The 21,607-nt window shown below is 32.3% G+C and overlaps 1 protein-coding gene across 1 annotated transcript in view; it reads right to left on the reverse strand.

Annotated features, from left to right (window-relative positions):
- LOC145267422 (vacuolar protein sorting-associated protein 33B-like) overlaps nucleotides 1-21,607 on the reverse strand; it is a 66,835-nt gene that overhangs the window by 14,824 nt on the left and 30,404 nt on the right. The window contains exons 8-14 of the mRNA XM_080123301.1: nucleotides 20,813-20,890; nucleotides 16,978-17,051; nucleotides 14,724-14,810; nucleotides 12,455-12,548; nucleotides 9,260-9,334; nucleotides 5,395-5,459; nucleotides 2,465-2,566 (exon numbers count right to left, since the gene is read on the reverse strand). Coding sequence (XP_079979427.1) covers nucleotides 2,465-2,566; nucleotides 5,395-5,459; nucleotides 9,260-9,334; nucleotides 12,455-12,548; nucleotides 14,724-14,810; nucleotides 16,978-17,051; nucleotides 20,813-20,890 — 575 coding nt within the window. The remainder of the gene's footprint in view (nucleotides 1-2,464; nucleotides 2,567-5,394; nucleotides 5,460-9,259; nucleotides 9,335-12,454; nucleotides 12,549-14,723; nucleotides 14,811-16,977; nucleotides 17,052-20,812; nucleotides 20,891-21,607) is intronic.

Below are 21,607 nucleotides of genomic sequence, written 5' to 3' on the forward strand. Positions count from 1 at the left end.
TAAGCAATAAGATTAATTTTATAAAAAATAAAAATAATTTTGGAGCAACTACTACTACTCTTAGATAGGGTTCAACAAAAAGAGTCTCAAATCTAATAGGTCCCACACTAACCCTAATCCGACAGTCCCACACTATAGGCTAAGCTCTAACCTTTATCCCATCGCCACAATGTCACATCCCTATGCATGTTTTACAGGTACTTTAATAGAATATGCTTTGATGAACTCAGTTCTCATGCCCCCTTAGTGTACATACTTTGACAAACCTGACAAACAACAAAATCCCACCTCTTGAGGTCCCTAGATACTGAAAAACCTTCTACTCTTATAGTTTCTTTCTTTGGACTGCAAAACTTTGGCATTCTCTCTCTGTTTCCTAACCCTGACTGCACTAACCTACATAAGTTTAAATGTAATGTGAACAGACATCTTGTTGCTCAATTCCCCACAATAACCTTGTTAGACACAATCCCAAATAGTAGCTCTTTATGATCCAAATGTCCATATGCCTTGTTTGAGATGAAACTGAGGAAAAAAATAATAATTTATGGACGTTAAAGAAATTTAGTTTCTTTCCACAAACAAAAATATCATAACTTCTTTGAATTGTTTACTGTTTATTTTATGCCATATCAACCCTTTTCAGGTTATTTAATGCCAGATCTGATCATTTTGATAAAAGCTTTTATGCTTCAAGTTCTTTATATCTTCAAATATTTATTTGTTGTTTTTTTTTTTTGATTTTTTTTGTAGAGAAATTGTTTTTGTTGCAAAAGGAAAAGAAAACGAAAAGAAATTCAGTTTCTTTTCGCAAACAAAAATATCATAACTTCTTTTTGCTTTTACTTTGTAAGATTGATTTTTTAAAAAAGCTTCAACCACGATTTTTGTATGAATTGTTTTCTCAAAGTTTGTTGTTTGTTTTACATATGAATTGTTTACTGTTTATTTTATGCCATATCAACCCTTTTCAGGTTATTTAATGCCAGATCTGATCATTTTGATAAAAGCTTTTATGCTTCAAGTTCTTTATATCTTCAAATATTTATTTGTTGTTTTGTTTTTGTTTGTAGAGAAATTGTTTTTGTTTTTTGTTTTGCAAAAGGAAAAGAAAAAAACCCATAAAATCAATGTTTAGCACAATTTAGGTCAGAAAGCTAGTATCCTCACGGCAAGTTCAGAGATAAAGACTTTCTTTGAGTAATATCTTATGCTGGACGGACGCATGCCCATTGATGGGTGGAGAAAACGTGGAGTTTCTTGTTGGGAAGGAAGTCATGATAAAATAACTTTTTTTAATTCATACATTTGCCTGACTATGCTGGAGAGAATGGGGAGAAAGAAAATGAAAGAGGAAGAAAAAAAGAGAGAAAGTCAAAGACAGGAAAAAGAAAAAAAAAGGGACATAAAGAGAGCAAAGGAGTGAAAGAAAGCAAAGGAGATTAATCTGCTGACACTCCCTTCTTCTTGTAGGATTTACATACTGCTTCTCTACTTCCTTGGCCTTTTTCTCATTCTTAATCATCATGGGTAGCATCTTTCACTCGGTGCAGATTGTAAACCCACATGACTTATTTTTCGCCATTCCTTCCAATCCAGTGCAAGTTGGTTGTTGAACACCCAAGTGTTCATCTGCTTTCCAGCTGACTACAATATTGTTGTTTTAAAGTTCAATGTAAACAAGTTCTTGTTGAGCCACCCCTCCCCTCTAAATAATCCATTTCTACCCCATTTCCAGCACTAACTATTAATACAGTGTTGTCTCTTTGACTACCGGACACTCATCAACCCTCATCCTCAGGTGGCCTTCAGGCCGTGATAAGTGGTGACTCTTATGTAAATAAAAAAAAAAAAAAAATGTTTGATGCATTTCAGTCAGGAAGCTGATATCTTCCAACAGCTTGATCTGGTAGCACCAGATTATGGTTTGAAGATACAGCAATTATCCAACAGATGTCACCATGTAAAACAGATGTTAAAATATCATGATGAGCCAGATATCTTATTCGGTTTAATACAAGGATTTTTCATTTTTACAGTTTTTATTTAAATTGAGCATTTGCCACGAAAATCATTCAGTTCTGTACATGTGAACAAAAATTGCAGCCTTTTCTTACAATTAGAACTCTCCGGTTTCTTTTTTTGTAAAACTCAATTTTCCCTAATTGTCTTTGAAAACTATTTTCATTAATAATTTATTTTCTATTTTATCGTTTTTCATAATTTTTGGATATGTTCATTACTGTGACATAACAATTCAGTAGATACCATTGGTTTCACTTGAAATTGAAGGTTTCAATTTTCGAATTTTGCTACAACAACAAAGAAGAAAATATCTTATTAGGCTCAGTTTAATACGATTTTTCATTTTTATAGCTTTTATTTAAATTGAGAATTTTCCACAAAAATCATTCAGTTCTGTTCATGTAAACAAAAATTGTTGCAATTGTTGTTTTTATATTACCTGAGCCAACTGTGTGCTGAGAGATTTGTATTGTTTGGACGGAATGCCATCACTTGTGATTGACAACAGGCAGAGGAGCCGCAGCGTCTGTATGCAGTTGTACTGGAAAAGAAAAAAAAAAAAAGGTGATACAACAAATAACAAAAAAATTAAAATTAAAACAAAATAAAATAAGACAATTGATAAAAAGGGATTTATTATGCAAAATAATTTTAACGATAAAATGTAATCAATATAAAATAGGGTACACATTTTGATATTTTAAATAACATCTTTATATAAAAGGCAAAATGTGTGTTAGTGTGTGCACATTTTTTGTATGTCCGGCAAAGGCTTTTGGAGGGGGAAGGGGGGGGGGGGCTCAAGGGGGTCACTGTTTCGTAGAACCTTTTATATACTACCTAGATTATGATATCTCCGATTTACGAAACGAGGCCGTGTGTATCTTTTATTTGAGCAACTTTTACATGCTATTTTTGTGATAGTTTTTACTCTATGCGTGTTTGCTTGGCTTTTCAGTATAAAAGTATTTTATGGGGAGCTGGTTTTCCTCCCAAGATGTTGGGGAAACTGGCTTGCAGCCAAAGTTAAGTGCGAGATTTCATTCCCCTATCGCATGATGTTTGACCTCATTAAATTTACACACCTGTCACTCAACTTTTTAATCGTTTAATTTCAACCATTCTCAATTCTATGCCCTCGTAGCGTTGAGGTAAGTTATCAGGCTATTTGCCTGAAGGCTTTGGATTCGAGCCTACCAAAACTTTTTTTTTCACCTACAAACACCCGGGCAACGCCAGGTACCCACGCTAGTCAATAATATAAATCTCACCTGTCTGTTTAAATGTATGTATGTTTGTATGTCTGCCTAAAACTTTTGACGGAGGCGACAGATTTTCACGAGTTCGGAATCATTTTGAAGCTTGATGTCGCGGACGACAGATATCGAAAACTTGTCCAAAAACATTAATTCCTTCACCTTCAACTGGGCAGTTTTCTACAAAGAGGGGTCGATTTTTTGCGAGCTATTTTTGCAAGTCATCATATCGGTTGGATTGACTTTGCCTAATTTTAACGTTCTGACCTTCCAGTCGCGTCATGGAGTAGTGTTAAGACGTCAGATTTTCTTTCACTTTTTTTTTCAATCTTCGCGTCACGGGTCCGAGCCTTCCTGCCTGCCTACTACCACTTTGTTTTCTTTGTTCAACACACACCTCCAAACATCTGGGCAATACCGGACATCCAGGCTTGTCTAGTATAATATTAGGTTGGTGCAAAAATAATGTTTTTATATATATATATATATATAGTTGAACGTCAAAAAACAAGATTATTTTTCCACCAACCTAATATTAATTTTATATTAATAAACTTATTATATAACTTCACGTTGATAATTTCACAGTGAATCATTGTTTTTGTTTATTATTAACTAGCCGCGTTACACGGGGTAAAAGTGCAAACTTACATATCTCCACCTCTCTCTATTTATCCCTCTTTCTTCCTTTACCCTCCACCATTTTACCCTTTTCACTCCCAAATCCTTTCTTTCTCATCTGCCGAGCACATTCCTCTCTAGGTAAACATACACACATAAATTTTGTATACATAATAGATTCCTCAGGGAATGAATTGTAATTTTCTTTCAAAATTAGTGCATAATAACATCGAAAAACCGTCCTCCTCCCCGAAAATTGTCCTAATTGTCCCCCAGAGAATGAATAAATTTTTCTAAATTTTAGATATTATTCACATGGGGCAACACCAATCAAGAAAATACCAACTTTGCAGGTATTTGTTTAATCATTCTTTTTTACTTTTAGCTGGACATACAAACATACACACAGACAACTGCCCTTTACATTATAGATTGAATATTTATTGAAATCAAAAATCAATAATTTTGGTGGTTAAAAAGAGGTTACTGTCTGTCCACATAAATGAACACAGACACAGCATTCAATTATCGCTTGACAAATCTACAAATGTTTGCGGATAGTGATGAATTGCAGTTTCTACCTGACTTAAGATAAACTCGCTTCCTTCTCTACTGTGTGTTTACTCTTTCACCCTTCTGACTCGGAAACTTTTGCAAATAGCACTTGTTTATCAAATCTCTAATAAACTATCAGCCAATCTACTTTCAAAACCTTATCTGTTTACCAGATTCTGATTGTCCATTGTCTGTTAACTGACCCCATAAACAAAGTTCAAACACATTTTCAAAATTCCTAATCAAACTGCATTTTAATAATTCTTTGACTTTATTGTTTTTATAGTTTACATTCTTTCATCAGTAATCTATGCTAGACTTTGGAATTCCCTCTCTGTTTCTTGCTTCTTTTACTGTATTAACATGCAGAAATTTAAATGCAATATGAACAAACATCTCGCTACTCAACTCCCTATGCAGTATCCCTGTAGGTAGGGCGCCAATATAGTAGCCCTTACATCCAAGTGCCAATATGCCTTGCTTGTGATAAGTAAGAAAAAACAAAAACGTACACACCTCCTGTCCCAACATGTTGCAATATATGTTCAGCCAATCACGGTTTAATATTCTTCACGCTACAACATACAGTTTATCAAAAAATCCTTGTTTTGTAAATGCTAAAATGTTAACAAAGCAGAAACAGATTCGGTGGTTCCAGCTTTTGGTAAAAGGGGTTTAATTTAATATAATTTTTATGTAATAAAAAAAAAAAATGTAGATAAAAAGCAATGCTAAGCAATGGTTTTCATCAAGTTTATGGCTAGGGTTATAGTTTTTGCATAAATGGAAATAAATGTTAAGCAGTGCTTTTCAACTGTCCTCTTCGTGGACAAAATATTGCAAGTTTAACAACAAAGAGAAATAGAATGATTGCATGAGTTTTCCATTTGCATTTTCTACCTTTTAAGGAGAAAGAATAAAAATGTTGGAATCTTACTTGTCGATTTATACATTCTTCGATGAATGCAGCATTTTCTTTTGTGCCACTTCCTTCAAGAATGGCTGAAATGCAAACAGACAAAAAAAACAACATTTCAAACATTTTGACAGGTTTTAAAAAAAAGTTTACCATGTAAAAATAGTAATAAAACATTTTATACATAAAAGGGAAGTAATCTATATTTTGGAAAGTGGAGTTGTGTCCCTTTATGATTGCGTAGAGTAGCCGATAGTTTGAATGAGACAAATATTACATTTCCATTAATAAGTAATTCTTCTTCACATGTAAATATATAATACATATTATTTGTTGCTTTAACAGAAGTGGGTTTATTCAATTCATTCTTTATATTCATGATTTAAACTCACAAATAACACACACCACTTAAATTTCATTAACCCCCCTACCCGGTATAAAAGTCACAGATGAGTTTATAGATCAATTATCAGCAAGAAATAAGTGTACTCAGTGACACATAGCCTTCAGACATTTCAAAAAGCATTGATGCTTTATTTTCTAGCACCTACTGTGATATTTTTTTTTGTTTGTTTGTTTCTTTTAATATGTCCGAAAATTAAATGTTTCCCCACCCCTCTCTCTCTTTCTAGAAAAACAAATAAAATTTTCAGGAAAGAAGTTAAAACAATGATGAAAGGAAAAGATAAATATTGTTTGGTATAAATTTCAAAAGTAAATTCAAATTATTATTTATTATATAAAAGGCAAAATGTGTGTGTTTGTATGTCTGCCAAAAGCTTTTCTCAGCGGCATTGGATTGGGTTGAAACGGGTACCATCTGAAGGAGCAATGTCTTAGTTGAATTATGTGAAAATTAGAAAAAAAATGGTCAATTATTTTGTATGGATATGATTGTTTAAAAGAAGGGAGGGGCGCAAAAAATCATTTCTTTTCAACCGACTTCAGCAAATAAGTATACGCATCTAACATGTGTTTTTGAATTGGTTTAAATAGAAAAAAAACACAATGTTATTACGATGACGTCGTCATGAAGCAGTGGATCGGGGGACGCGTCATAAGCTCCGAGTTTCACGTTCGCATTCAGGTAACGGATTTTTTTTTATTGTTGAAAGTTTTAACATACAAACATTTATGTCATTTTTTTTTAGTCACTTCTTTATTTTCCTGTTTTTATCTCTTCTTTTATTTTTTCCATGCTCCTTTTTTTTTTACATCTCGCCCTTGCTTAATATCCTTACTAAACCACCTCCCCACACCCGGGCAATGCCAGGTACCCTTGCTAGTAATAAATAAATGAGAGTAGAAAATTGAACTAGGGTTTGCTTTCACAACTTTATAACTCTTGCTTCCCTTATTTCATCCTTTAGTCCTCACATTCCATCCGTAATGTTTCTAACAAAGGGGAAGAATTGCTATTTTTATGGTCCGAATCCCTCCCTCTAACACTTATTATTGGTTAGTTTAGTAGTATGTTTTGTTTTGTTTCGTTTAGTTTCTTATATCAAGTGGTTTATGTATTGTCTGAGGCGATTTCCATAAAAAATATAATTTTTATCAGTTTTCAATAGCAAAAAGCAATCATTATCGTTTAAAAACCAATAATTTTCAAATACTGTTTGCTACTAAAACTCTGTTTAGTTTTATAATGAACAGCAAGAATTTTTCTATTCTATGAAAACGAAAAGTTTCCATGTCAGTAATGATCATCAATAATGAAAAAAAAAAGTCCATTCATAATATTTTGTTTAACATTCATTATTACAGTCTGGCATATGTTGGACGACTTTTAGAAATATACTTCAAAATTAACCCATCTCTTGCCAGATTCCTAACTCTTCTTCCTTTAAGTCAATCCTTATCACTTCTTTCCATGTTCTTGGCCTTCCTCTGTCAACTGAACCTGCTACTTCAACTGTTCCACATCTACTAACCCAAGAACTCTCATCCATTCTTTCAGTATGAGCATACCATCAAGTCTCCTCTTCTGCACACATCTCCCTGTATTGTTTTGATCTAATCTTCCTCTGAGCTCATCAGATCTAAACCCCTTACATTATACATTGTATCATTCTCATATCGTTTCACTCTATGTAATATCCTCAACCGTCCATAGTTCGTTTTCATTATCACAATGCGTACGCAAGTGATATACTGTTACTTTATTTGATAGTGGTAATGCTCAACTGGCTTTTGGGAGAGAGAAAGAAGGTTAACACAGGCCCAAATCAACATTTACCTCAGATGTTCACCACTGGAAAAGGGTCAATCATTTTTTTTTTTTTCATTATTAGCACAGTATTGATGATTATTATTTAATTATTCAAAAACTAGCATGGGTGCCCAGGTGTTTGGAGGTGTATGCTGAGCAAAAAAAAAAACAACAAAAAAACGTCAATTTTTGTTAATTTGACTCCTATTATGACCCCTTAACATTTATTGTTTTGGGCATCAAGTTATTAAGTTAGATCCATATCCAAATCTAAAATTTTAAGTGTTTAGACCCAAAATTGTTGGAGGAGTTTGGTAGAGTTCTCAAATCGTTGAACTTTGACCCCTTAACAACCAAATTTCTGGCCGAAAACTGACCGCAAAGATTTTCCCAAATCTCAGTACCCTGTATATCAAATTTCGAGTCTGTAGACTAAAAATTGACAGAGTTATTGAGTAGGGAAATGTAGACAGACAGAGAGACACACAGACACATTCACTTTTATAGATATATAGATTATTTTCCTTTTAGTCACTGTCCTACATTCTTGACATTTTCTATTTGATCAGAGTTTAATTATTTCAGTCAAGTAAATTATTTTATGTTAAAAGAACACACAGTAAGAACCAAATTATTTTCTTTTCATCATTAAAGACAAAGATGTTAACTTTTCACATAAAGTTCTTTATTCACTGCAAACAAAACTTCCTTTTAGTCAGCCATTTTGGCCTCCCAACAGTGCCTAAATTTGTATAATCACCATCGTTTCATACTCAAATGGTTCTAGATTTGTGTACATCTGTTTCTTTACAGGAGGCATATGCTAATTATGGCGACTTATTTCTGTCTCTCCACTTACCACACAGAACAGATACTACATTTTGATCTTAATTGAATTGCCATTTAATGGTTTATATTCCTGTGAGTGTTTATTTCTTTTTCATTAAGTGTCGCAACATTTCTGACTCGTAACGGGGGTATTGTCCCTTAGAGTTGGGAGATTCTATTTATAAATGCTGCTGCTGCTAGAAACTGATGAATCAAATTAATTCATGTTCTGCTATCAACCAATCAGAAACCAGAATTGTTCCATAAAAATTAAACCTTTTTAGCAACGTTGCACATATTTTTTTCATGTCAACATGGGACGAATGTTTTGCTCTTTGGCAGCAAAATTATAAAGTCCGGAACCTGTAGAGAACAGCTGCCCACTGAGAATTCATCATCTCCAGTCCTTGTATAGAATAACTACCCATCGGAAACTCTTCTGAAACTAAACACGGCTTACAACTCAAGATTACAAGAAAATGAACAAAACTTTGTTGGTCCCCAAATGTTAATTGGAAACGACTTTATCTGTTTTTGTTAGGCTACTGCACAAGCACTAACAATTTGAAAGTCCAATAAATCTGCAATTTTAACCAATTTTAATTACTTTTTACTGATGTTATCTGAAAAATAACCGACACATAACAAAACACATGAAGTAAACACTAATAAGAAAAATAAAACAAAGAATAAAAATAAACAAACTTTGGACGTTTCCAGAGATATTTCTGAATTATTGTCTCCTGTTTTACCTATTAGGTATATTTATATGAGAAAATTAAAGATGTCCGTCTTAAAAAAACACACAAAAAAATATTGTCGATAAAGAGAAACTGGTTCACTTACCATGTTCTACTTGAAGAACTTCTTCAAAACCGCTGGCATTTTTCTTTTCCATTGCAACTTCACATGCACCAATGTCTACAAGAAATGTTTAGAGAAATAAGAAAAATATCTTGGCAACAATATTCAGGTTTTCTAGATTACAAATTTTAATGATTGAAGATTTACAAATCTTCCAGAAATCTTTACTGAATTAACAAAACATATTTAATTTGTAAAATGTCATTGTAATCGTCTTTGTCATCATAGATGAGCACTTGCCATGAAAATAGCAGAGTAGAGACAGACTCATAACATCTCTTTTCTGGGAAAGAGGTTACAGGGAGAAGAAAAGCATTACCACCTTGGTTTCAAGCCAGTTTTGAACTCTGTCAAGACAAGATAGTGCGCTCCGACCAGCTCCTTCCCAGATGTTGCAACAGTACTCCGTTTTAGGATGTATTTTGTCTCTTGTATAGGCAAAGGATTGTGTCGGGAGTATTCTCTGGAGCATGAACTTGGCAACAGATTTTATGTAATCTTCCATTTAAGGTCAGGAGTGATGTCAATCCCAGAAGATCATTGAAGCAGAGTGCTTCTTTGAGACGAAAGCCATTGATATCAATTGGAGCCAAGTGGGGATCAGAGCATTGGCAGTGAAAAGATAGAAGCTTGGTTTTTGATGTGTTAAAATTAACCAGCCACCTTTTGCCCCATTGCACCATGTGATCAAGATCAGAGGAGAGAGACTCAGAGAAATCTTAGTAGTTGCTGGCCTTTAACATGTTGCGATAGATGGTAGTGTCATCTGCATATATGTTGACGAATGAACTTCAAATGTTATTTGAGAGATTACTGATGAAGATAAGGGAGTTGGGTTTAGGATGAATCCTTGAGGCCTGACAACATTGATACTTTAATTTTTGTATGTCTGCTCATTGACTGACTACTTGTACAAATCTTTATCAGAGAGAAAGGATTTTATGGTTAAGAAGACATTTCCAAATATTTCATAGCTGGAAATCGTATGAAGTAGATATTCATGACAAACTCTATCAAATGCCTTTGATATGTCAAGAGTTATTGCTCTAGAGAGAAAATCCCTGTCAATAGATTCACTGATCTTATCAAAAATTAGTCAGTACATCAGCAGGACGGAAACCATATTGCTTGTCAATGAATTAGTTGTTTTTGTGAGGTGACTGACAATTTCTCTATTTAACATAGATCCAAGCAACTTACTCATGACACACAGGAGACTAATTAGTCTGTACTGAAATGCAGAAGACTGATCTCCAGTATTTTTAAATACTAGGCAGACTAATGAGGTTTTCCAAGGTGTTGGCAAGCATTTCTCCTTTAGGCATTGATTGAACAGTTTACAAGAACAAGTATGTGGATGGCACTCAGATTATTTTCGGTTAGTTGCTGACAAAAATCACCCCAGGCCCATTGATGATTGTCATGATAAAGGATATGCACCTCTTCAAGACCTTGTTTTGTTATTCGCCAAAACTCATGGGTGCCAAGCCTCTGTTCTTCTACTTTGGACTTGATGGATTGAGTATATGACTCATGTTTTCTATAATCCTTTTGAAGAGATTGCTGGCAGCTTGTAAGGCGACTCTGGTTTCAAAACATTTATCACGTTAAAAACAATTGAAGTAGTGGTTTCTTTGTGCACTTGTGACAGCACATTCAGAGATGTGCCATGGTTGGCTGTTTGTTTCTATCAGAATTTTTGGAGGTTATATAGCTGTCTATGCCAATGTTTAATTAATCAGTTCAGTTGGATGCTGTAGCAGATGCAGTACTTTTAAACATAGAGTGTAGAGGTAGTTTCAATATGAATGCTCAGAAACTGTCCCAGTCAGCCATCGAGTATCGATAGAGTGTTTGATGGAGAAGGATATTCGGAGTTTTATAATACTTTGTTTTTATCTTTATCGAGACAAGCGATAGCAAGTTATGACTCAGAGCAGATCGAGATGAGCTGATACTAACCAATGATAAAGTTGCCTCGACAGACAACTAAGAGGTGGATGTTAGCATTTAGAAGATCATTTTCCATGATGGTATCACACACTCACCCAGATATCTGTATGTATCGGAATTTATGTTTCGAGTTGTTTTATATATTATATATTTATACTTGGGAACCAGTACTTGCCCTCGGCATTCACCAATGTGTGAGAAATAATGACAGCCAGAACAAGAACGGAAAATGCTCGTTATCAATTGCAGTCGGCTGAAATTTCTTGAACCACTGTTGTGCCACACGTTCGTTAGTTGTTACTGGGCCAAACGCATCATTTATATAATGAGCTGTTTTGGTAGTTTTCGGCCTTGTTTGAACTGGAACAAGAAAATCATGCAGATTTGAATTTTTTCCATGCTGTCAAAAAGCCTGCAAAAAAATGAATGAAGAGATTGAGAACGGTAATGAATAACACGATTCGATAGAGCGAAAAACACGCTTCAAAATGATATATAACATGGCTATATATATTAATAGATTAATTGAGAAATCATATATAAAAGTAACATATGTGAGAAAACGATATTTTTTTGCACCAACCCAAGACTATTCCCAGGAATTTGATCATTGTGTGATCAAACCACCTCTCTAGGGCTCGTCACAATTAGCGGTACAAATACCAATGTTCATGGCTACAAATGACTTGAAGCAGAAACCCGATTTATTCAACTATGACTACTACTACTAATACTAACTAATTAATAACGAGGAAAGCCAAATAAGTTTTAGGGCAATTGTTATTTTTTTTTTTTGGTAGTTTCCATTTGTAAATACTGATTTGGAAAAATAGACTGAACTGAGCTTGCTATCTCAACTGTTCTACATCTACTAACTCAAAAACTCTCATCCATTCTTTCAACATGGCCATACCATCAAAGTTTACTTTTCTGCAGACATCTCCCTTATGCTGTTCAGATTTGATCTATCTCTGAGGTCATCATAAGACTGTTTTTAAGACTCACATTACACCATATTATTTTCATATCATTTCTCTCCATGCAATGCATATCCTCAACTGTCTCTGACCAGATTTCACTTCTATACATCATCACACTGTGTAGATAGACTCCTTTTCCCATGGTCGACAGTTAAGTTCCAACTAATATACAACCATTCCTATTCTTCATTAGAAAAATTCTTCCAAATATTTAGTCTTCAAAAATATTTTAATTTCAACTCACGATATGCCAATGTTTTGTGCCGATTCTTTAATTCTTTTAATTCATTCGATACAAAGTTTTTCATGTCACCAACTGTCACCAGAGAATGGCGTTTCTGTGGGGGAAAAACAAAATGGTTCATAGAAATTTGCAGAGAAAAGTCGATTTGGAGAAATAAAAAACAAAGCAATAAGTCAATTAAAAGATTAAAAGAAAAAGAAAATCCTTTTTTCCGTATCCTCACACTTACTTTTTTATTTTAATAATCCTTCAAAGAGCTTCACACACATTCTTTCCATATTGTTTATTGCTTTGCTTATCTTTCCATCGTAAAAGAAACGCTATATCAAGTCATGTTAGGCTAGTACTTTAGAGGTTCACTACCAGGTCTTTTAAAAGGGAAATTCTTTCTTGAATACTTGGCAGACATTGTTTTCAGGACCCCTTCTGTTAACATTGTCAAAACAGTTCATCCTTCTTTTCTTGATAATTTTAATTTATATCATTTTGAAAACCAAGTTTCTTTAATTTGGGTTTTCTTACAGTTAGCCAGACTGGTTTTACTGACCATGGTTTTCAAATAGTTATTTGGATTATTCAAACTACTATTCTGATCTTGAGTATTATTCTTACAACGTTTTGGGCCAGTGTACCTTCAACCTTCTTCAGGTGTCTTCTGTCAAACCCAGCAATCAATTTGGGGAAGGAAAAACAAAGCAATAAGCTGATTAAAAGATTAAAAGAAAATCCTTCCTTCCTTATTTATATACTCATATTATTGACTAATCATCCAAGGATCTTTGCACACCTTCTGGATACCAATCTTTCCATATTGTTTAGTGCTTTGCTAATCTTTCCACTTTTAGCAAAGAAACAACAAAGACATTCGCTTTTCATAAAAACAGCAGCAGTAGCAGCCATTTTTTTTCACCACCAACAAAACATGTCTCCTATTAGACTCCCAACAGCACTTAAATTTGCATAATTACCTCTATCTTGTACTTACATGGTTCTAGGTTTGTGTGTGTCGGTTTCCTTACAGTGGGCACATGCTAACTGTGGTCATTTCTCTCTCTCCACACTGTTACCACACAGAACAGATACTACATTTTGATCTTTAAAGCTCTATATTGCAATGAATCATGACAGTCTAGTGCTTTAAAAGTTTACCACAAAGTCTTTTAGTTAGAAATTCTTCCTTTAACATTGCTTTCAAGACCTTTTCTGACAACGTCACCAAAACAACCTTCCCTTCTTTTCTTGATAACTTTGATGATATCAATTTGAAACCCAAATATTTCTTTTAATTTGAGTTCCTTAGACTGATTTTATCATAGAAAACCTGCGTTTATCTTTTGCCTATAACAGCCATCTCAAAAGCATAGTAATTTCATAAATCAACATTAATACATTGTATATTAGATAAATAGATAGATAGAAAAACAAATTAAATGTTTAGATAGTTTTTTTTAGTTCTAACATTTTAACTGTAACAGAATCAAGAGATAAAGTTATAACAACACATCCAATTAAAAGCTTTTCCAAAATGTCTTTCTTCTTTATTTACGTCATTTTATTATTTATGTCATTTCCTTTCTCTTTATCATTTCTTCCTTCCATATTCTCATCACTTCTGGTCTCATTTGCTTTTCTTCCCACCATCAAAAACATTCAATGTGCAACCAAGAAAGCAAGATTCTCAGAATTTTAGTATTGTATAGATAACTAGTAGAATCTGAAAATTCAACTGTTCTAATCTTCATTTGTGTATATTGCTGTTAAGTTAAAAAATATTTTTATTCTATGGATGTTCGGCGAGAGCACAGGCTATGCAATATTATTATGCTGTTTTGTTTAAATGAAAATAATTTTTTTTTTTTAATTTAAATCTAAACACTGTCCATGGGTGAAAGTCAAATGATTAAAAAATAAAAAAAATAAAATTTGGTGCTTCAATTTAGTAAAGAGTCATCTAGGAATAAAAAAAAATCATCTCAGAGGAGTATTATTAAAATTTGAATAAACATTTAAACTTGATATTATTAATTATTTTTTTTAATTTTGTACTTGTAAATATTTATACATACTTTTGGAATAACCTTTTTGATTCTTAAAAGACTCAGATTTTTGCATTTACAAAACATCCCTCCATTAGTGAACACCAAAAGGTTTTTAAAAGAACTGTGAAAAAAAAAAGATTCTTTTTTTTTTTGCAATAACATTTGTTATATGACAATATATACAATAACAAGTTTGTTGACCCATAAAAAAAACTACAATTTCTACTCACGTCGTATCCAGTCTGAACTTCTTTTACTTTTGAACTAAGATATTCAAAGACTGTAGAAAAATGTTTGTTTCTAATTTTGTCAAAAATCTAAAAAAAAAAAAATAAAATAAAAAAATAATAGTTAATAGATAGAAAAAAATAATAGAACGGAAAAATGAAAAAAAAAACAAAAAAAAAAAACAATCCAAACAAATACCAGAAATCTTACTAAAAAAAAGTGACAAATAAATGAAACAATTTATAAGTATATACATATTTATATATAAATGTATGTATGTATGTATGTAGGTGATATAACTTCAATATATAAGTTTTACTTATCTTATGAATAGCAACTAATTAGACACGTAATCTTTACCAGAGATTCATTGAAAGAAAGTGATATATTTATTTTCAACAGCAATTTTGAGAACAAGATGTTTGTCTTATGTTTTGGAATTTTTGAGATGAGGATTAATTACATTATGCAATGCCCCAAAAAATACAAGATATCTGTGGCCATTTTTATATGCATAATGGCAAGGAAAAATCTATTTCCAGCCTTCTTTTTGTCAAATTAGGTACAGTTTTTACAAAATTGTCACCTTTGAAAATTTTGCAATCTTAGTGAGTGATGAACACAGCAAGAGATTCCATCAGGATATTTCAGTGATGGAGAAATGTTTTAAAAGAAAATGGAATCCTGATATGTTGGCAAATTACTGCTGGAATATAAAAGCGGGGATGACACTCAACACAAAAAGGTTAAGAGGACAAATGTTGTTTAAACTGACAATTCTGTGTTTTTCATTTATAACCAATAAAATATAATTTATAGCAGACTAGCATGGGTACTCGGCATTGCTCAGCTGTTTCAAGACGTGTGTTGAGCAACAAAAAAAAAAAAAAAAAAGAAAGAAAGTGGTAGTAGGTAGGCTTGAATCGGTACCGCGAAGGAGGAAAAGAATGTGAAAAAAAAAAGTGACGTCTTTGCTGTTGTATCCATCGCCAAACCAGAAGTGGCGAAGGTTTAAATTAAGGCTAGTAGTCAATCGAAAAGCGGGGTTGACTTTTAAAAATATCGGCGCAAAAAAGCGACCTCTCCTTGTAGAAAAGTGCCCAGTTGAGGGTGGTAGAAATTAATGTTTTTAGCCAATTTTTCAATATTTGTCGTCCGAAGGGTCGAGTTTCAAAACGATAGCAATTTTGTCAAAATCTGTCGCCTCTGTCAAAAGTTTTAGGCAGACATACAAACATACATACATACATACATTTAAACAGACAGGTAAGATTTATATTATAGATGTAAAAGGTGCCTAATCTAGAGAAATAAAAGTCAGATTTAGTAGCGGGATACTTTTCTTACATAGAGACACATCTAATATGGCATGTACTTTTTTTTTAACCTGAAATTTGTTGTCAGTGTTATTTGGGAATTTATACAGAATTTCGGACAGAACCCAAGCGATACTAAGAATATAGCTACAAATTACTTAAGACATCTACTTAGTCATGGCTGATAGAACAAAAACAATCTACCCCCATGGAGTAAGTAAATAATTCCATTAAGTATTCCATATAGATTCCAGAGTTTAACAAAGATTTCCAAGTTTGACAAGATGCATCCGAAGAATGTTGGAGATTACATTGGTCGAAATATTTTAAGAATAATATCCAAGTTGAAAACTGTAGTCTGAATCGTACAGTGTTTTCCCAGCATTAAGTTTTCTTTCTTTTAATAAAATTATTTACTTTATTATTATTATTCCTATTATGAATATATGATATTTCATATTTATTTATAACTAGTTGACCTGACCCAATGTTGCCTTGGAGTATATGTTTTTATAATTTTTTATCCAAGATATTATTTTTAAATCTGTTCGATGTCTTTGCAAAATTACATTCGAACCTGTTCCTTTTAAGTCTTAACTTTATAAATAATAAGAGCCTAAAGACAGACTAAGTAATTTAAAAACACAATTGTAGCTAATTATGTTATCATATTGGCAATAACATGGAACAACAATAACAAATGGAAATTGGCTATCAGAAGCAAAATTTGATTTGTCAACTTAAATGCTATTTTGGTTTGAATTTGAAAATTTGACAAGATAATTTTATATACTAGATGTAAGATAGAATCTATGTAATTCTGTCACAATTATACTCATATCTAGTCTATAATGGATGAACAGTCTAAAGCAACAAATATCTATCTTAAGTAGGAAAGTGGGAAAAGATGATAACATTTCTTAGTACAAGTTTTACACACCTCATCTTGGTTCGATAATAATACTCGAGTGGATTGGTCCTTTCCTGTGATTTCTTTGCCAAATTCTATGTAGCCTAAAAAAAAAATATCAATTATGAAATCAAGTCAAAATGAAAAACAAGTCAAAATGAAAAACAACAAAAAAGAAAATAATTTTTTTTTTTTTACAAAGGAGTCACCACTTATCAAGGCACTGAGGCCACTCGAGGATAAGGGTTATTGAGTGTACAGTAGACAATGGGATAATATCGTAGTAGTCATTATTAATGGAAATTTGATAGATTAGGTTACTTAAGGGGGCAGTTCATCAAGAATTTGTTTATGTTGGACTTGAAGACAACCAAGTTGTAGTCAGCTGGGAAACAGGCAAACGGAAAAGAGTTCCACAGGCGTGCAGTTCTAAGAAAGAAGCATTGTCCATGGAATCTACGTTTTCATTTAGGCACAGTTAAAGAATGGGGAAAGTTATTGACAGTGGTTTCAGCTAGACGGATGTTTTTCGAGAAAGATTGGCAAGTGGGGGGGGCAGAGATTGGAGCTCAGACGAGCACTTGCCATGAAAATAATGATAAAACAACGACAGGCTCACTACATCCCTTCTGTGGGAAAGAAGTTGCAGGGAAGAGAAAAGGGCATCCCTCACTAAGTTATGAAGTATATTTTGTACTCTGTCAAGGCAGGATAAGCTGCTTCTAGCAGCTCCTGCCCAGATGTGGCAACAATACTCCATCCCTGGGCATACTTCGCTTTTATATAGATATAGAATTGCATCAGCAGTGAGATATTTACTGGAGTGGTAGAAAAATCCCATCATTCTTCCAGCGACCTTGGCAACAAATTTGATGTATGTGTTCCTTCAACCAAATATTGATATCTTTTAGATGAGATTTTTAAAAGAAGGTGAACTTACTGAAAATTAAACCAGTGCCATAAAGCAAAATATAATGAAACCGCGGTTTTATTAGTTAGTGTACACTCCAGGATGAGACAAGATTGCAGGTAATGTTAATAATAACATCTATTATAAGGAAAATACATGGTATATATAAATATATATAATAGAAAAATCTTATTGAAAACTAATTCAAATTTTCAAAAAAACATAAAAAAACTATAAAAAGAGGTATACAGAATTTTTAATTATCTGACAAGAAGTACAAATAAACTTGAAAGACCTTATTCCACTGAGTTTCAAAAAATTCAATTCTTCTCATCAGAGGAAAGAGGTTAGCAAAATATACAATAAATTTTGCGGGTACAGGGTGATCCAAAAGTAAATCCCTATTCTAAAATAACTATAATTTATTCAAATGCTATAATACGTTTCTCAATTTTTGTGTGTATGTTACTTAATGTGTGGTAATTAAATACATGCTTTTCTTTTCTTTTCTTTTCAGATAAGAAATATGAATTTGGTTTTTAATCTTGAAGGGAAAATATGTGAAGTTATTAGTTTCATCCATCTTGTGAAATCAACTGATGCGGTTCTTGGTCGACTTGAAAAGCTGATGGCGAATGGTGGTGTCCAATTGAATTTTAAATAAAAGTCTTCTCATATTCATTAATTGAAAAAATTATACTTCAAAAATATATTATAGTTATTTTAGATTAGAGAGTTACTTTCGGATCACCCTGAATATATATATATATATATATATATATATATATATATATATATTGAATAAAAGATGAGGAATAAAAGGCACATATAATTTTATTATATCATTAGATCAATAAGAAGATAAAATAGAGAGAAAAAACTTAGGCCATAGTATTTTGAAGCTAACCTCATTTAATACATATTAAATTTTAAAGCTAACCTCATTTAATACATATTAAATTTTAAAGCTAACCTCATTTAATACATATTAAATTTTAAAGCTAACCTCATTTAATACATATTAAATTTTAAAGCTAACCTCATTTAATACATATTAAATTTTAAAGCTAACCTCATTTAATACATATTAAATTTTAAAGCTAACCTCATTTAATACATATTAAATTTTAAAGCTAACCTCATTTAATACATATTAAATTTTAAAGCTAACCTCATTTAATACATTAAATTTTAAAGCTAACCTCATTTAATACATATTAAATTTTAAAGCTAACCTCATTTAATACATATTAAATTTTAAAGCTAACCTCATTTAATACATATTAAATTTTAAAGCTAACCTCATTTAATACATATTAAATTTTAAAGCTAACCTCATTTAATACATATTAAATTATTAAAAATGACATCTCTTCTAGTTAATTTCCAAATTTCATGAAAAAATTCTTAAGAGAAACGCGGTATGAGCGTTTACAAATCGGGGGAGGGTCATTACAAAATCTTACCGAAACGCTCTTTTATGATGTTCACATTTATTTGCTTAAAACTCTTAAAATATAGAATGTACATTATTATTTATTAATTCATTTGAAAGTACATTCATTTCTGAACAAAACGGTGGTATTTTGAAAACTTAAAGTGCTTTGGTTTTTAAAATATGACTATTTTAGCAGAACCCTCTTGAAATCTGAGATTATCCAAAGCGTTTTATCGTCTGTGTGTATTGCTAGTAATAGCATAAAGTTGGATACACTACCAGACTAGATGAATTTTTGTCCTGGAATCCAGTAAGACCAAGAGACCACAAGAAAACTGGTCAATTCAGGAGAGGAAAATTATGTTCTCAACTTCTTTACTAATTCAGAGTTTGAGGGGTAACGGAAGACTTTAATGGAATGGTTGAATATCTATGTGTCTAATATAGTGATCAGGTGTTAGTCCCACGAAATGGGAGGGGGCTGATGGATTTTTTATAACTTTGACTGCAGTAAAATGAAACAAGTGAAATAAAACATGTTCACACAAGTTTTAGATTTGAAACACTTATCATTTGATAAGGAGGTCTTACCTTGAAATATATTATGGAACAGTTACACACATTAGATCATTGGCTACAAGTTATGAATAAACCAAGTAAAATTTACTAAAAAAAAAAAAAAATACAGAAAAGAACATCACTTAGTTTTTATTTGATTTGGTATTATGTTATCGCCAATGGCAACAAATAAATCGAGGCGAATTCGAAACAATTATTTTTTCTTTTGAACAGTTTTGCCATTTAACATTATAAAACATTCAATGCTTATTTTAAAGCATTTAAAACTATTATCCTCATAGAAGTATAGGAAAAAGATTTGGTTAGGGGAGAAAAAAGTATTTGGATCAGATGGAATAGAAATATTTAAAGAAAACACACAAATAAAAAAATTGTTAACAAAGAAGTAGACATAGAACAACATTTTAGATATATTTTCTTTTCTAGGGATTAAGATGTGGGTAACCTTTATCTTCATTCATATACAAGCAAACGTTTCTAAAATCTACTTCTTGTTGAGAGACAATGTGCTTTAGAAAGATTCTAGGGATCAAATGGAGTAATCTAATTACCAACCAAAAAGTCAGAGATTGCACTAAACAGCAGGTAGTATAGACAATAATCTGCAAAGAACATCTAGACTGGCTCAGATATACCCCAAGATTGGCCCCAGAGAGAATTGCCAACCAAGAGTTTTAATTGAACCCTGATGGAAAAGCAAAAGGCAGATCAAAACTGAACTAGAAACAGATAATCAAGAGATTTGATTGCAACAGGAATAAACTGGAGAGATGTAGATTTGGCTTCGGATTGAAAATAATGGGATACTTTGAGTGCCTAATACGTTGCAAGACGCGAGAGTTCCTAAATAAATAAGTGCTTATATAGGGATGATTTGCAAGTCAATTTGGCAAGAGTTCTAATATAACAAGCATCAATTATTGAAAACAAATGCTTACCACTATGAATGCCGAATGTGTCGTCCAATATACCTTCATAGGTCAGCTGAGAACACAAGGGTGTTACAAAATCAACATCTAAAAGCAATAAAATTTAAAAAAAAAAAAATTGACATGTTGTAACATTTGCATAAACAGAACATTAAATAAACGAACCGTTCACACATGCCTTTTCACACAAACGTGCACTTGTACGGTTTTACCAGTGAACAATCAAACAACAAAGTGTTTTTACATACGTGCACAGTCACTCAGCTTTCATTCTTTTTATCATCACTTTTCCATTCGTCAGACGTAATCCTGTTCTGGCCGTAATCTTGTGACTAACTCGAGACAAATCTATTTTAATGATCATAAAAGAAACCAAACTTAACCTTTTTTGTACCAATGTTCCTTAAATGGAACATAGTTTTCAACATACTATAGAAATTGTAATTTTGCTTTAAATTCAATTTTTATAAGTTATTTCTATTAAAGTAGCTTCATTTTACTCCAGATTTATGAAAACTTTTATAAATTGTTCTTATAGTTATATTTAAAGCAAAATTACAATTTCTATAGTATGTTGAAAACTATGTTCCATTTAAGGAACATTGGTACAAAAAAGGTTAAAGAGAAAAAACACATTATTCTTCTTACGTCTGATCAGTGAACAGCTATCAGTTCATTTGCATGAGTGAAAACTTGACTACCATCCAATAGACTGATTTCACATCGACAAAAAATCTAAACCCTACGAAACATGTTGCAGTGTATATTGTCAGTAGAATAAAAATTACACTCTCCTAATTTTAT

Source organism: Euprymna scolopes, chromosome 4 (assembly GCF_053919585.1).
Source record: "Euprymna scolopes isolate OS-2025 chromosome 4, ASM5391958v1, whole genome shotgun sequence".
NCBI lineage: Eukaryota > Metazoa > Mollusca > Cephalopoda > Sepiida > Sepiolidae > Euprymna > Euprymna scolopes.